This window comes from Parasteatoda tepidariorum, chromosome 9, assembly GCF_043381705.1.
Source record: "Parasteatoda tepidariorum isolate YZ-2023 chromosome 9, CAS_Ptep_4.0, whole genome shotgun sequence".
NCBI classification, from domain to species: Eukaryota; Metazoa; Arthropoda; class Arachnida; order Araneae; family Theridiidae; genus Parasteatoda; species Parasteatoda tepidariorum.
In genome coordinates this window covers 38,534,436-38,549,807 of record NC_092212.1, presented here as the reverse complement: position 1 = coordinate 38,549,807, position 15,372 = coordinate 38,534,436, and the positions used below count along the sequence as shown (strand labels likewise).

Below are 15,372 nucleotides of genomic sequence, written 5' to 3'. Positions count from 1 at the left end.
AAATATTTTTAGTAAAATAAATGCTTTTAATTTGAACTTATTTATTATTATTTATACTTTTTTATTATTATTTATACTTATTTATTATTATTTATACTTATTTATTATTATTTATACTTATTTATTATTATTTATTATTTATATTTATTTATTATTATTTATTATTTATATTTATTTATTATTATTTATTACTGAAGAACAAATATTTTGAAATTTTATAAATTTAAGTTTATTTATTGACCAAATATTAGACTTTTTAGCAATATTGTACGATTAAGAGTTACACAGTTATATAAGTAAAAAAAATTTCATAATAGAAATTTTTGATTATTTTAACAAATAATTTCAAATTTGCACATGGGATTGAAGGACATTACTAAAATACCATTTAATTCATGAAAGTAAACCTAATATACATTATCATGTGAATGTTACAGCTAAAGCGCACCCCTTAACGAATCTGTAGATTCACTTTACTGTAAAAAATTCGATTATATTAATACTAAAAATGCGATGTTCCGTTTTTTTACATTTCAAAAGTTCCATTATTGGAATGTCGTAAAGATTTGTGATGTTTGTTATTTTGATACAAAATTCTAAATAATATCATTGATTGCTCTCATATTTTAAATATGATTGTTTGCTGTAAAAAAAAGAAAAGAAAAAAAAACAATAGACGAAATGAAAAATTATTTGTAAACTCATTTTGAAAATATAATTATAAAGAAAAAAAAAATATTCAGCAGATTTTACATTATTTTCAATGAACATGCTAAAGAACTTGATATTTTTTACATGACTTTAACTGCTTTTTAAAAAAATTTTTAAATGTTTTATTGTTTTTAATGACGTTTGTTTCTCATCTATAGGTTGTATTCTTGTTGTTAAAATAAAATAAAATAAAATTATCAAACTCTTCAGAAAATTGACATTTTGATGGAGTACATTGTATAACGATTTGAACGTTTTTCCTATTCTCGATTTGAAATAATGTGATTGTATGTAAACAAAAGATATTCGATTCATATATCAAAACCAAATTAGTCCATCGCGTACCATTTTTTTGGGAAAAAGTCGCCAAACTTCAATCAAATTCTCGAATATCTCCAATTCTAATGTATCTAGAGCATCGAAACATTGTATATTATTTTTCGGAAAATAGTTATTATCAGCCTTAATGTACAAAAAATAAATATTTTCCTCTAAGGGATATTTTTCATGTTGCATAGTATCATTGTATATCTTTATATATCAAAGCAATGGGACAAATTACGTAAGCATATTTTTGGTCATTTTGGACTTCCCCACTCTCTTTCTCAGCAAAAATATGCAAATCCCAATCCCCATCCCATGCTTACGTAAGAAAAATGCAACACCTACACCCTGGTATTTGACTTAACTTTGACATTTACTGTAATTTAGTTTTGGGATGAAATTCAAATAAAAAGATGAAGCTTTGCATTAAATGAAGTTTTGGTTTTCATTCATTTTATAAAATTTTGAGCTGAATAGTTCTTTAGGAATATTTTGTTTTCAAACCTCTGAAACTCTTCGAAGAAATTTTATTCGATTGTTCACCCTTATTTAACTTTTATTCCACATTTTTATTTTATTTTATAACCATAGTTGAACAGCCGACCGAATTTTGAGTTTACGGCTACCAATGCTCAAGTCCGTATCCTTGTAGTTTTGAACCCATTCCAGAAAACAAGGGAACTAGTCCTTAAATATTGGGGGAAATATGATTTCTTCGAGAGCTTTTTGATGAAATTAACCCGCATTTGCGTTACATGAAGAACACGAAAACATCCCACTGTTAGTCTAACTTCAAGAGGACTTTAACGCATGATCAGTCAACCAGTAAGCATGATTTACATCAGCACCGTTGTCGGTACGATCCAAATGCGGAATTACCTCACATTTATTAACTAAATAAGACTTTTTTGTTATGAGTAGAATACAAATCGAAATATTTAATTATATATTAAATTTTGGTTAAGCTAAGTCAAAGATTAGTTAGTTTATACATTGGCCTAGAATGGACTCGTAACAAAAATGTAAGGCGTTTTCAGGTGGTAAGCTCAATTTGAGGTTTATTCGAAGTTTACTTCAAAACAAAGTTGAAAAGCCAACTCTCAAAGGTTTATGATCAAGGTGTATGTAGTTGCTTTGGTAACTTGAGGTTGTTTTGAGGTTTCAGCAAATGTACCTCAACGCAACCACAATGGAGAGGTTATTTTTAAAAGTTTACATGGCAATGTACATTGTGTGAATCTACCTGATTTCAACTAAATGTATTGCTCAGCAATATATAATAGGTTTATTTTATGGGATGTAAATGAGGTTGAAATTGTGGTTTATTAATTAGGTTATTTTAGGTGCAAAATCATAACCTTATTTTCTACCTTAGGTGTGCTTTTTTATATCTATCAACCACAAGTCAACCCCAAAAGCACCTTTTTTTTGTAAACAGAAAAAAAAATTGTTGTTGGCTTACGCCATTTAGACAGAAGGGGCGTGAATGTTCTTGTTTTTCAGTGGTGCCCTCTATGGCCAATAATTCGACTTCTGCCACACCATACGTCACACCCGTTTATAAGGCGGACCCATTCATGCATCCACAGATCGTAATTTTGACCTGAATCAGAAAACGATCGATATCCAATCCAGTACCCCCAGAGGTTTTGATTTGTTATGGGAGCATGGAGGACTTTGCGATTCGACAGAATTTAACGTGCATCAGTCACCAACTACAAGGGGCGTCTTCGGCCGGCGGGGCTCGAACCCACGAACTCTCGACATGGCCCTACCAACTAGGCTATCCCCCCCCCATCAAAAAAAAAAGAACAAAAAACTGTTGAATCAAACAAAAAAGGAATTTTCAAGAAAACATTTATTTGACCCAATTTTAATTATCGGTAAAACTCCTAGACGGCCCATATTTTAGAAATGAACTTTATAAATTTTGACTTATGTATTAAAACAATAAACATTGTATTAAAAAAAAGCACAAGCAATTAACCACTGGGAGAAAATTTATTAAAATCTTTTTCACCCTAATTATACAGAATATTTACAGAATATCGATGTACAAAAATAAGATTTTTCCACGTATAAAGCGAAAGCTTTTTTACTTATCTGATTTCTTCGTTATATTAAAAAAATAAGGTCAGATTACCAGAATAACAAAGAATGAAGATGACCTTCTAGATGTGATGAAAATGTCCTGATGAATAAGTAAACTGATGAAATGAAGAACCTGTAATTAGAATGAAGAAAAGAATTTAATAAAATATTACAGTATTAACAATCCACTATACAGTAAAATTTAAATATATTGCTTCAATGGAAAAAATTGCAAAAATAATGTCAAATATAATCATTGACGAACGGTACTTAAAATGCAGTGATCAGCACATAATTTTAAACATTATCTCTGTATTTGAATCGAGAATAATTTCGAATTCTTTTTCCTTCGGAAGAACTTATTCCTATTCTTTTTATGTGTAGAACATGCATATTTTTAGTTAGATATTTGTTAAAATATATTTTCTAATTAAAATATCTATCAATAAAGGTATCTTTATTTAGATTTTAGTAAACTAACTTAAAATCTAATTCAACTAAATAAGATATTTTAATGTATTTTGCAAGTAATAAATCACGATACGGCTAAATTTTAAAAGCTATGCTAAACTTGAAACATAATTTTAACGTATATTCTAGCATGAAACTTCATCGAAGAGGGCAGAATTTTTAGTTAATTATATTTTTAAAAAACTAACACGTTATTTTGTGAAAATATTTTTAAAAAAATAGACCCACCCTAAAAATTTCTTATTTCCCATTCAATAGACTATAATAAACATATTTATCTGAAATCGTTACTACTCAGATAAGTAGATTCTGAATATCACGATTCAAGAACTCATGATCTAACGATGCGATAAAAATCATTGTAAATATAATTTATAGTAAACTTAATAATATTTAGCTAAATTTGAAGTTAATGTTAAATAAATAATTAACCAAGTGTCCCAGATGCTAAATATTCTTTCAAATTAAAAAATAATTACTTTTAATGCGTCTATCAAGCACGATAAAAAAAATTGCCGTGTCAAGTTAAATATTCACTTTAAACAACTCATTTAGGAATATTGTTTAATGATATATTATGACATTTGATGAAAATTCTATTATTTAGACAGTTTGACCAACTTTACAATATATAGTAGTTAGCGCTACATTTTTAATTTAGACCTTTTAACTCGTTATAAGTCGAATAGTATTAATATGTTAAAAGCGTTTTAAAATATACTTAAATAATTGGAACTCAATTACATAATTGGATGTAACGTGAAAATTTTTCTTTTGAAGTTAAAAGATTCAAGCCAATAACAAATTGTCCCAGTTTGTCAATGTGTATTTACTAAAATGTTTTATACAAATTGTATTTTATTGGTCTTTTGGTATGGGCCAATAAGGCTCATAATGCCGATAGGCCAATTAGGGCTCATAAATGCCTTCCTATTGGATACTTGCAAGTCTCAAAGAATAAGTGATTATGCCTAACTATGTGTTTAAAATCAGATTTAATACTATACCCCTAAGCGACGTCTCGAGTGCATGTTGAATTTGATTGGCTTCTGAATCAACAGAGGTCATAATTTGCCCCCGATAACGTCACTTGGAGGTATCCAATTAGACTAAATTTGTGCAAAATTCGCAGCAACAGTGACAACTTTCTTTTTCAATCTCGCAGGTTTAGCGATATACACTTAAAACACAATGAGTTGTAGAAATAACTTTCTACTTACTTGCATACTTACTATTTTTTGTATACTTACTTTTTACTGTTTTTTACGTAAACTTACTTTGAACATCTCTGGTACAGTACACCTGAAAAAATATAATATTTTATGTAGTAATGCAGTTAAATATAATAAACTATATGGCCCGTAAAGTAACTTCTCTCCGGTCCTTCAAGAAATTAGAATCAATTGAATCTATGCAGTTTATGGTCAAACTAAAAAAATATTCAAACAGCGTAACAGACTTATGTGCTTTTTACAGAGATTATATTCTTCTAATTTGTTACTAATCTTTAACTCCCTAATGTACTAATCTTAACTGCAACTTTGTTACTAATCTTTAACTTTGTTATTAATCAAATTTAAAGGTCTTAAAAAACGGTCGCAACCAATAAAAGTTACAAAACTCAGTGCTTTAACTCTTACAATATAATGCCCGTGGGTTACTAAATATTAAGATGTAAAGCTGTAACTAAACGTTTAAATTTCTTGCACAACATTAATATTATAACATTAAGAGTGGTAGGTATTTGTAGTTGGCATTACATAACCCTTTGCATTACTTAGTTAACCTATCTTTTCACTAATAGTTAACCCTTCGTAATAGAGAGATTGATCTCATTTTCTGGTGCAAAGGTTAGCTGTTTTTTTTCAGTTTAATTTGATTGAAAAATTGTTTAGGCTTCAGTTATATTTGAGAAGGTCCAATGCCTTGTAATTTAACGTTGCGACCAAACCGTAAACGTTTGGCAATTATGCAGGGTGTTTCTCAATGGCTGTAATTAGTATACACTTTCAACCCTTTCCTTCTCGTTCCCATGAAAATGACGGGGTCAGGTTTCGCTCTCTATTTCTCGCTCCCGTGATATTGACGGGCTGGAGTGTTCAGTAGTAACGCGCCAATAAGAATGAAACTAATTTATTTCTTTTGCCTGGAAAACATTTTTTTCTCATTCTGCACACAAGATGGCAGTACCAGGATATATTTAAGGTAATTGTAGATAGTTAGTTTATTTTAAACTAGATGTCAGCACTAATCAAATACGTAATACAAGTACAAAAGCCAAAAAAATAGGCACTTTCATGACCGTTTTCTTGAAAATTGGGGTTAAAATCCCACCCAATAAAGTCAAATATACACATTCATGTTGCAAGTCAATATTTAAACGATAAAAAAACAAAGTCGCTATTGAGATCTAAAGAATCTCGACTGAGAAAAATATGAGGGAAAATATCGTATCCTGTTTAAATGCCAGAGAGAAAAAAAGTTGAAGGGATGAGCAACCGAAAGTTTCATTAGGCAATTTATTTTATGTATTTCATCCTGCCGTCCTTAATTTTTATTCGATAGTGATTCCCTTTGTGAGATAGTGAAAAAGCATTTTGCCATTTTGTGCAAAAATTAGAAAGCAAAGCTGAATTTTTAAGAATTTCGCAATTTTGATTTAAGCTTCAAAAAGAATTCAAATTTAATTAAAAATAAAAGTTACCCTTTCTAAATTTTTAATATTTTCTTCAAACTTTGAGAAGTATTCCGAGGATTCCGAAAGTCCACTGGGGCTGACGTAAGAGTAGTCTAAAAAGAGATAAGGGAAAAAAATTATTAAACAAAAATTACACGAAAAAAGCTTATTTGTATTTCAATCAATCACTGTAGTTTATTTTAACAAAAAGCACTGTGTTTCACTGATAAATTATTTTAAGGGCTTTTTTTGCATTAAATACGCAAAAAACGTCATTTAAACTTTTTCAAAGAATTACAATAAGATATTGATTTCAGAAAATAAAAAATCATCTGTTTCGCTTGAATGTTGTATTTCAAATCTACTAAAAGAAAAGCATTAAGAAAAGCATTAGAAAGCATTTTTTATGNCCGAGGATTCCGAAAGTCCACTGGGGCTGACGTAAGAGCAGTCTAAAAAGAGGTAAGGGAAAAAAATTATTAAACAAAAATTACACGAAAAAAGCTTATTTGTATTTCAATCAATCACTGTAGTTCATTTTAACAAAAAGCACTGTGTTTCACTGATAAATTAGATATTTTAAGGACTTTTATTGTATTAAATACGTAAAAAACGTCATTTAAACTCTTTTCAAAGAATTATAATAAGATATCAATTTCAGAAAATAAAAAATCATCTGTTTCGCTTGAATGTTGTATTTCAAAACTACTAAAAGAAAAGCATTAAGAAAAGCATTAGAAAGCATTTTTTATGTTAAAATTTTGTCATNAAAGATTCTGAATGAATTGATTCCTTAATCTTAGATTTTCATCACGTAGTTAAAAAGTTTTTCAGGGGACAAAATTAACTGCAAAAACTTTTTTTTAGAATAGAGAGAAATTTTGTCATCTTAATCGGCATAAAAGAAGTTCAAAGTTAAAGTTTTTTAAAAGTCTGATTAATTACCATTAATTTAATCGGCTTATCATTTTCACTTCTATTTACTGCCTGATAGTATATTATTAATATATTATCTTACAGAAAAGACAGAGAAAGAATACAAATATTTTAATATGTTTAGAACTCTAATGCTCAACGCACTACTTGCATTCGTATTAAATATACAATGTAAAAATTAAATTAAATAAAAGCTTATTATTAGAAAGAAATTTCGGTCGTTATTAAATTAAATATTTATTAAAACGAAATACATTTTAGCAATATAAAGCATATAAATAGCTAAGTGTCATTAATTTTTGAGAACTATTGTTTTAAATTTTATTTTTGTTGTCTATTTCAAAACTTTGGAAAAATACACAAAAATTAAAAATAAATAAGTTCCAATCTATATTGGAATGGTTCCCTACTAATCTGTAATTTATTAAAAACATATATTATACATATGTGTATAATCTGAAATTTATTGAAATATGTAAAATCTGTATATAAACCTTATAATTTATTAAAACTACAACTTGAAAAATGACATTTATTAAGAAAAAGTTCCTTTTTTGTCAGTTTTCATTAAGTAATTAAAATTTACTGTTATTAATTAGAATATAAAAGGCAAGGGCATTCAAATCTTGCATTTTAAGCGCGCCATTATGTAAGAAAATATTCAGTGAGTTAAACTTTTTATTTTGCAATGCATATAAGAAAAAGTAAACATATATTTTTTGCATTATAAAGAGCAATTATTTTCCTTTATATCTTAAGATAAGATCAAGATAAGATTGCGATTATATCTGAACATTCTCTATTTCGAAATGCCTCTCATAAAGGAATGCTTCCCGAAGAGAACCTCTATGTTTATTCCAATAAGTTTTTATTATATTTCTAACCCTATTTTCTATTACGCATCTAATTATATATACTGTAAGGATCAATATAGTATGAAGCAATATTTTAACCAAAGCATCATGAAGGGGTTTCTAGGACATAAAACAAGGAATGCAACAGTTCAAAAACTAAAATATCAGAAACTACATACTATTCTCAAGTGCAGCTACAGTTGGTTGACTTTGTCTTCTGCAATAAGGCCTTTTTCGGCGTTCCACTGCATGAGTCTGAATAATAAATGCAATTTAAAACTTAAAAAAACTATGATTAATCAATATCTATCAACCTACTCTCTAAATTCAAATGTTTTTTTCTTCAATTAATCTAGTTACAAAAAAAATCATATTAGTCTACCTTGGATTCTTTCCCATACATCATATAAACAATGAAGTTTTAAAAAAATTATTTCTTGATTTAAATAATTGCTTAATAAATTTATAATATTTGCGTATTTATGACACTTACTTTATGAATATTAATTTTATAATGTCTACATATTTTTGACATTTACTTTATTCCGTTCAATGACATACGTCATGCCATGACTTTTTAAAATGACTTTGGTGGCAAAACCAATGTTAAAATATTTTAATTAATCTGCTATATTTTGTTTCCATATTTTTCTTGTGTTTACATATTATTTTTGTCTGTCTGTGGTGCCGTAACGTTATATTGAATCTTTTAAAGTCGAGAACAGATCGTACTCTGACTTTGAAGTTCTGACATCGACTACAAGGAGCAATTTTACATTCGATCCTAAAAATCGCATTTAGTTTTTAATTATTCCATTCGGGAGAGATGTTTAAATAATGATTTTTTCATATCGCTTTAATATTAGTTACTGCTGTAATAAAAAACTTTAAAGATTTATTGCGTTTCTTAAAAGTTCGATCAATTTTGCAATCTCAGTAATGTAGGTCGGAGTTACGTTACTGATCTAGCATTTCTAAAGTTAACTGAAACAACGAGCTTATTTTGTTTTGTGTTTTTAAAACGTGTTTCCACAGAGTTAAAAAAAATCTTAAATTAACAATAATTAAAATTAAGAAAAATAAGTTATGTACTAAAAGGTATTTTTGATGGTGCTTTTTGAGTAAAATAATAAAAAGAGTATCAATCTTAAGGGAAACAAAGTTTGCAGATGTTTATCTCATATTATCAGCTCATTGTCCATCCCCTTTGTTATTTTTCATTTATGCATCTTGAAAAATGGTTCTGATTGTTTCGAGTTATGAATTGTGTAAAATTTATTGTAAAATTATTGCCAAATTGTGCAATGCGTTAATTTCCTGACACGATCTGAATTGTTCATAACAGAAGAATAAATGGACATTAAAATTTTTAGTAAATCAGTAGAGACTGTAGCATTTGCCTTACTTTCCAGAAGGAAAAATTTATTTTTAGGAAAACTCTTTTTTAAAATTTGTAATTGCTTATTACGAATTATATGCTGCATAATTCTAATCTTTGTTATTTTCAATTTATATTTCTTGAAAAATGGTTCTGATTCTAACTATCGGGTTGCGTAAAAATCAAAAAATTAAAATTTAAATAAAATATATAAAGTTGCACTTATAAGTTTTTGAAAGATGCTTTAATTATGTTTGAAAATTAAAAATATATTAATTACCTTCTTCATTTTTCTCGTATTTTCACCAAACTTTGAAAAGAATTCGGATGATCCCGAGGGTGCATTATTATAAGGCAAAGCTGAAAAAAAAACGGAATAAAAATTATTTAGCAAGAAATGAGTAAATCAAGAGTAATTCAAGAGTAATGAGAGTGAGTCAAAAAGTAAATCAAGAGTAATTCAAGTGAGTAAGTGAAGACACTATATCTGAAAAAAATCATATAGTTTATTCTTTCTTGTCTAATTTCAAAGAATTAAAAGAGTATGTTAATTAAAATGTATTTAGGTTTAAGTTAGAAAATTTTATCTTCTCTAAAGTATGTACCATTGAGTCTTAAGTAGTACCATCGAAAGGGATGGAGACCAATTTCTTAACTTTATCAACTATTAATTCCAATAACTTATAAACGTGCATTTCACTGACATTTAACAGATTGATTTCCATCTATTAGAACGATTTAAAATAAATGAGTTTAAATTCAGGTTTCTGTCACATGACAGCAACTGTTTTACATTAAGCTACAGATTAAATACATTTTGTACATTATTATTAAGAATTTATTTTATCGTGATATTATTACTAAAGGGACAAATATTTCAAATTGAAAAGTATTTTTTAACTATTTCAGTTAATTCTAGATTTTTGAAAATGAGCAAAAATAAAAATAAGAAGTTTCTATATTTTCTGAGGGTGTACTGAAATATCTACAGCAACCAAATATTCCAAATTGCGACTACCTCATTAATTTGAAAACGGAAAGTCAAGTTTATGGGGGGGGGATCACTTTTTATCTAAAACTAAATCTAATAATCTAAAACTAAAATGTCGAAAAAAGCATACTATTCACAGATGCAGCTACAGGCTGATAGAAATGCTGGTAGGATACACTTGGCTGCTGACGGTGCCATTGACTTAAAGGCTGCTGACGGTGCCATTGAGTAAGTGGCTGCTGAATGTGATATTGAGTTAAATGCTGCTGTGGCAAAGCTTGTTGATTAAACGGCATTTTCGGTGTCATTTCATTAGACCATTGAGTTCGAGACTGCTGACGGTGCCATTGGGTTTGAGGCTGCTGACGGTGCCATTGAGTAAGAGGCTTCTGTAGCAAAGCTTGTTGATTCAACGACATTATCGGTGGCACTTCATTAGGATTCTGTAAGAAAGTAAATGAATAAATGCATTTCAATGAATATATTCTCGTGAATGTAAATTCAGTTTATTATAAAATGTGAAATCTGATCAAATTACTTGTATGTATTAGCATGTAAACTACAAAAAATTGTATATTCAGACAACTGAATTGTACAACTATATAATTTTAAGAACTAAATTATTTAAAACGTTTTCAGGAATTAATTCCATCGCTGCGTCATGTAATAACTTATATGCTTTACCAAGAAATTAAAGCAGAGCTTAAAAATGTCATAATATGATATATGACATAGATGTCATATATGACATAGTCATAATATGACAAAACTACGAATAGGCAAAATATGAGCATAGCATATTCTTCCCTAGGTATATGCTTCAAAAAAATAATGGTACTACAGATACAGAAAAAAAAAGTGTAAAACATTTTTTCCATAATGCATTCACCTTCAGGTTAGATTAGTGCCATTGCCCGAAATACATACATGCCTGGTGTTCCTCTCATTGATGTTATTTTAAAATGGTCGAATTTGCAGAGCATGCGCAGAAAGCTCTGCACATTCTTCAAAAAAATGCTAAACGAAAATATGTTTATTTTGTTTTCGTGCATTAGTGACTTCAAATAAGTCCGTTGAATAATGTGTGTGAATTTATCGCATTAGACTTTCTTTATTAATGATTACCAAATCTTTCTTTAAATCAATTCAAGTATTTGTTACTGATTACAACAATTCTAACACAATTATTAGTGAGAGAGCTGAAACTTTTAATTATCAAAGATTTTTGAGATTTAGTTTTTATTCCTTTATTCAAATATCTGCTCTGTTATATGTATGTTGCAATTTTGATTAAACAAGCAAATATAGCTTTGGTATAATTCTCCTGCTTATACTGCTCTCTAAAATAAACTTTCGGATGTATACGTAATATTTAAAAAGTGAAAATTAATATTTAAAAGATATATAATATTTAAAAGAAAAATTCTAAATATTCCTGTTATCTTTTTCATTTAATTTTCCCAAATAAACTGAAGATGGATGCTTACATTCTTTGGCACTATCATTCGACAAAATAAAAGGCGAACAAAGGACAAAATTCATATGCAAAATAAAAGGCGGTCACCGAATCTGAGTTTGAGGTATAATAAGGCGTGCACTATTATAAATTTTCTATAAGTTTTCTTCTTAAAAATACGGCAGCACAATTCAAAAATCAACAGTTTTTGAAAGATATTTAAGTGATAAACAAATATTAGTTTTCAGATTTTTAATGAGTAAATTTTTAACTTTATTCAAATTGATTTTCATCAATTTAAACTGCAAATAAGATTAGATTTTAAAAAATCTAAAAACTGTGACACATGTAACTTTAATTTACTTACTTAAAACTACGTATCACATTATTTTATTGCTTTAAAAATTTGAGGACTAATTCATGAAAAATCTAAAAATTATCTCCAAATCTAATAGAGCGACTCTTTTAATTTTTACTTACCTCTTTAGAAAATTATTATGCGGTAGAATAACAGTATACCATCAAAAGTTTTTTAGTACAAAAAAAATATCAAGATAACATAAATTAAAAAATTTTACCTAGAATCCTAAATTGCGAGGGTAGAGTCCTTTTAAGTTTCCAAAGTGGTGTATACAAAACACATAAATTAATCTAAAATCAGCATACTTAAAAGGTGCAAAAATTCTATATTTTACATAGTTAAACTTACCTGGGTTATTCTATCTTCTTTTAATATCTTCTGGATGCAATTTTCGAGGTTCAGCTGTTCATCTTCAGTCAGAACTTCGTGAAAGTTAATCTGATTCTCCTTCTCTTGGTCCAGAAAACTAATGCAGGTATCTAAATTCAGAAGTTCTTCTTCGGTGAGTAACCTCCTGAAGTCTACATTATTAATATCGTAATCTTCCATTGTTATCTGCGAAAATTTAAACAACATTAATTGGGTAAAATTTATACCGATTTGTTATCATTTAAAATAAAAAGGCAATTATATTAAAAATCAACGAATAACGAATTTTTTCTCTATTTAAAGATTCAGAGTAGTAAATTAATTTTTTTTTTTTAAAACCTGATAAAAACATGTTCAAATCTTGAAAAATTAAGTCTTTTCAAATTGTCCCTTTACATGTTTTTCACTAAGTTGTACAGGTATTTGCATACCTAGAAGCTTTCGATCTGCCCCCCCCTCCCCCTGCTCACTACACTTACCGACTTCCATGATTGTTTCTCATTTATCACTGTTTTTTCTTTCTTCTTAAACTTCAATATTTTCTACAAAAACACGGAACATTTTGCTTTCAAAATATAGGGCTATTGTAGCTTTAAGAAAGAACATTTTGTTAATCTATAAAACATAACGAAATGAGCGAAAATTTGAAAAATAATTGTCAGTATTTAAAAAAAATTAGCCTAAAAAACGCATAATATATGACTCTATATGAAAAATTAAAAGAGAAGTATTTTTACTGGGTAACGAGACTTATAAAATTTCAAACATTCAATGGCTCTTATGGCTGCTCATTAATTTTTTTTTATTTTTAAAAATTTATTGTAATTTTAAAATTATATCTGGCAACATGGAATATCTCTATTTTTGCTACTTTTGATCGTCATCTACTTGAGCGCGATCTTATAAAAAACTAAAAACCTCGTGACTGAGAAAATATTCTGTAACAATGATAAATATGTTAAAAACAAATTTAAGATCATAAAATCTGGGAAAAAATCACAAAGAAAGCATTTAAGTTTGCAATAAATTTCAAACAAATCGAAATTTTGCAACCAAATTCTTGTTAAGTTTACAAATAAAAATAACTCCTTCAGCACGTCAAATTTTATCTGAGTATTGCATTTCAGCGGACTACAGATCAACCAAGCGCAGTATTTTTTCCCTACAAGAAACTTTTGAGCTTTTATTCATTAACTTCGTTCTCCAATCTTTGGAAGCTAAGTTATAACTGTTGTTTTTGTTCACATGCTGATAAATAATATTCGAAATGCCATATACTTTAAATGCATTTTCAGAAAAACTTTGATTTTGTGAAAATTGTCTTACCCTAACACACATTACAAAAATAGTTTATTATAAAATTTTTCGAACCTTTATGTAGATTTCGTAGAATGTTAGCAATGTTTAGAGCTGAAAATTGCTATTATTTTTATAAAGATTAAAATTTGAAAAAGTTTATTAGTTTCATTAAGCCTTACGAAATTAATTTTCGAATTTCTCTTTTAGAAAGTCAATATTGAACAATATATTTAGTTTTATTTCACATGTATATTTGAAACGCTTTTAGAAACTTTTTGTGCAAAACACAGGTAACCAAATTATTGATCAAAAAAAAAAATTATGATATATTTAAACATTAAAATTTCTTGTTGAGCTGTTAGCAGGATATGAACTTGAATTATTATGCTCAATTTTGCATTTATTTTCGGAAAATAATTTTAAAAAATTTTAAATTTACTCAAGATTAATAATATTAAAACCCCTGCTTACCAAAATAAAAATGAAGTATGAAGTAGTAAATGAAGCACTCGAACGCAGTAAGAAAGCTTAACAATTATCGAATTTCTAAACATTACTCAAGATTGATAATATTACGACAACAAGATTAACAATATTAGGCCCCTTGCTTAACAAAAAAAAAAAATTATATAAAATACTACATAAGACTATTTTTAAAAAAACATTTATACGAACCCTGTTGGATAGCTTTATAATCATCGAATTTTTAAGCTGTACTCAAAATTGATAATATTAAGAACAATGCTAACCAAAAATAAAATTAAGTAATAAATAAGACTTTTTTTAAAAAAAAATTGAGTCGAACCCAGTAGCATAGAATTGTTGAATTTTTAAGCATTACTCCAGATTGATAATGCTTAGCAAAAATAAAATTAAATAAAAAAGAAACATAATAAACATAAGGGTAGTCTTTTAGATTAATTAGATTAACTTTTAGATTAGAAAATAAAAATAAAATAATCATACAAATTAAGAACTAAAATAATACAAGTAAATTGACTCACAGAAAATAATCCTGACTTTCCTCTTTACAAAAAATAATCCCTGCAATTCTACAAAACTAACTATTTAACTAATCTCTTAGACACGTGGTTAAAGAAATTCCACTCTTGAGTAATCTGATTGGTTGAGAAGTCTCAGCACTATAAGTACTATTGTATACCTAAAAAACAGGTTCTTGCTACAATCTTACCTACGGGGAAGACATAAGTCACGTGGGAGTGAGAAAGACCCTGAGTGGTGGGGATAGTTTTAAAAAGAGGCAATTAAGAACCAGTTTTTGCTAGAATTCGAGGAAATGGCTGTAGATGTTGAGGCTATGAGTTAGTGTTTCCGTAAAACGTTCATAGTTTGCATTACGGATATTTTAGCGAGAAAATTTCATTTTTCACCTAAATATGAAAATAACTTTAATTCTCTCTTGTTTTGAGTTTCTTTGACAAAAACAGCAGACA

General features: G+C 28.0%; 1 protein-coding gene across 1 annotated transcript; it reads right to left on the bottom strand.

Moving 5' to 3' along the window:
- Positions 1-3,030: 3,030 nt before the first annotated feature.
- LOC107450985 (uncharacterized) lies at positions 3,031-15,028 on the bottom strand. Its single transcript, XM_071185198.1, has 8 exons — positions 14,923-15,028; positions 12,599-12,805; positions 10,564-10,876; positions 9,723-9,802; positions 8,244-8,319; positions 6,302-6,387; positions 4,848-4,899; positions 3,031-3,259 (listed from the first exon to the last, which is right to left on the bottom strand). The coding sequence occupies exons 2-7, from the start codon at positions 12,797-12,799 to the stop codon at positions 4,861-4,863; spliced, it is 795 nt and encodes a 264-aa protein (XP_071041299.1). The 5' UTR covers positions 12,800-12,805; positions 14,923-15,028; the 3' UTR covers positions 3,031-3,259; positions 4,848-4,860.
- Between the last annotated feature and the right edge of the window lie 344 nt (positions 15,029-15,372).

Bases quoted from the DNA above. Each gene is read 5' to 3' on its own strand.
- LOC107450985 (XM_071185198.1), bottom strand. From the start codon at position 12,799: ATGGAAGATTACGATATTAATAATGTAGACTTCAGGAGGTTACTCACC. The intron at 8,320-9,722 runs GTAATTAATATA...TTTATTATTCAG, and splicing joins ATACGAGAAAAATGAAGAAG to ACTCATGCAGTGGAACGCCG. The intron at 4,900-6,301 runs GTAACTTTTATT...ATATTTTTTCAG, and splicing joins ATATTAAAAATTTAGAAAGG to GTGTACTGTACCAGAGATGT.